Source organism: Pterocles gutturalis, unplaced genomic scaffold, assembly GCF_000699245.1.
Source record: "Pterocles gutturalis isolate BGI_N339 unplaced genomic scaffold, ASM69924v1 scaffold48396, whole genome shotgun sequence".
NCBI lineage: Eukaryota > Metazoa > Chordata > Aves > Pterocliformes > Pteroclidae > Pterocles > Pterocles gutturalis.
Genome location: NW_010104769.1, coordinates 1 through 2,420, shown reverse-complemented (window position 1 = coordinate 2,420; position 2,420 = coordinate 1). Strand labels below are relative to the sequence as shown.

General features: G+C 41.0%; 1 protein-coding gene across 1 annotated transcript; it reads right to left on the bottom strand.

Moving 5' to 3' along the window:
- Positions 1 to 1,239: 1,239 nt before the first annotated feature.
- Positions 1,240 to 2,307, bottom strand: SOCS2 (suppressor of cytokine signaling 2; the record flags this gene model as incomplete). The annotated part of the gene is made up of 2 exons (XM_010087151.1): positions 1,240 to 2,018; positions 2,111 to 2,307. Coding segments are annotated over 2 exons (791 nt in total), but the record flags the coding sequence as incomplete, so codon positions are not given.
- Between the last annotated feature and the right edge of the window lie 113 nt (positions 2,308 to 2,420).

Here is a 2,420-nt window from a genome sequence, read left to right as displayed (position 1 = left end):
GGAAAGAGTTAAAGCTATGAAATTGTTGACTGAGGATGAATCTATGTCCTTGTTTCTCTCTTTACTGCTCTCCTATTACTCTCATACTGGATGTTTATTCTATTAAATACTTTACATTTAGACTGAGAAATGAGTATTGAGGGCCAAGAAGTATTGGGTCCCTTCTTCCCATTTGGAGGACTGCTGTAACACAAAAAGCAATGTCCTATGCTAATACCTAACTATGTGAATTCAGCAGACAGCCTCTAAACCACTAATCTGAGTTTAATCCAGCTATACCTTTGAGTAGCAGCACAAAGGCAAAGCAGGGGTATTCATCCTCACTGATACGTGTGCATTTATTTGAGTCTTAGCTGGGAAATCATATAGATTCATAAGATCACTGTTTCCTCAATAGCAGCAAATCCATACATACAAAGATTGGGAGATCATTGTGCAATTTGATTTATTTTATTGAGTAATAGTCTGATAGCTACAATGGTGAACTAGAAGAAAAAAAAAAAGAAAAAAAAACCCAACCCCCTCAAAAAAAAAATAAATCCATATTTCCCCACATTTTGGGAAACAAGCTGAACAAAACATTCTACACTGTAGAAGACAGCTATAACTGCTGATATCCATGTTTTGACATTGGAACTGCACAACTGCAAGTCTGCAGCGTACAGTCCTAAAGCCTCGACCAAAAGAGGCTTCATAATAATAACATGGATATATCACCACTGGGAAGATGTTAACATGTTAACAAAGATTCTGGGATACCAATCTGGTATAATCAGCACATACTGGGTTCCTATGAAAGATGTGGCATTTCTCCTTAAGGTCAGCTTTTAGAGAACTTTGAAAAACAATGTTTTAAACTGATTATTTACAGTACTCCTTTGCCTGCAGAAAAGCACAAGAATTATAGTTCAATAAAAACTGAATAGATTATCACTTTTTTGACTGGATTTGATTAGTTGCATAACTTTGGCAAGATTATCACAGTGTGATCCAGTTAAACTTTCACAATTATATGAACACCAGCACCAAATTAATCTTGTAATCAGACAACTGAGTACTTATGCACTCTCATACATCTCTGACCACTTCTGCAGTCTCGCCCAGTCCCACTGTTTCAGTTAGCATTTGATGGTTAGTGCAGTATTTTATGCCGTTGACAAAGCAACGCAATCTGGAGAGATTCCTGGCTTCTCTCTCCTCGCAATAGCATGCTACCTTGTCAAACCCCCGAGGATGCAAGCTGGGATTATTCTACATAAAGTCTCCCTTTGTGGCATCTGAAATAAAAACCTTTCCCCCAGAACTGTAACTGTTTTGATAGTGAATTCCATGCTGAGTTGTACAACTGGTTACTCAGTTCTTTGGCTGATTTTAAGAATTGCATTTAAAAGTTACTCCACATTAGAGGCATTTAGAAAAGATAGTTATACCTGGTATTGGTACTCTTTCAAGTACTCTTTTAGTCTTGTTGGTAATGGCAGCTCCCAGATCTGATTTGTACATTTGTTTATAGTTATTCTGCATCGGTGTTGCAGAGATGGAGCAGACGTATAGAGAGGTTTGTTCAGATAAAGATGAACTGTTCCATTTGAAGGTGTTTCGGTTCTGTCCTTGCACATAAGAACATAGTACTCAATCAAATGCACAACACTGTTGAACTGTTTAAGTCTAGATCTGACACAAGTGATAGAGTCCAGTCTAAACTTGCCATCTTGATATTCTATACGTAGGTTGGTCGGTCCCGCTGATGTTTTTACTGAAATAGTCAGTAGATACTCTGAATGTGAACTATCCCTAACCAAGAAGGTCCCTTCAGGGGCATCCTGTAATCTCTCTTTGGCTTCAGCAACAGTCATGTTGCCCCAGTACCATCCTGTTAAAAAAGGAGAGAAAGAAGGGTTTTGTTTATTCCTGTTTGTTTGTTTAAAAGGCTGCTCTTTGGCTGATATACTTGTAATAACCCATTTCCTTTGTTGTTTGAAAGCTAGAGTCCTGCAGGCGTTGTAAATTTTTATTTGCTATTTAAATTCACTTGAGTTTACAATACATCTCGTTTTGACAGAGCCTTCCAAGTCACTGTTTATTTTCATATCTATGCATACACACGCACAAACTTCCTACAGCGTCCTGCGGGGCTTAGGCCGAAGCCGCGGACGCCACGGGTCGTAAGGTAGCAGAGACGCTCCCCGCGGCTTCGCGCTGCGCACACGCCGGGGCGAGCGCTGCTTCCGCACGGCACACGCTGGCAGCCCGCAAAAAGCCCGCTTTTGGTAACTCTTGGTAGGCTGTTGCTGAAATGAGCTTTGTCTACGAATCGGAAGCAGAGAGAGGTAAGAAAACAACTTCGGCGGTGTGGCTGCGGTCCTAGCGGGGAGGCGATGAAGACAAAAGCCCTTCCCCCCGCCCGCGGCCAAACCCCG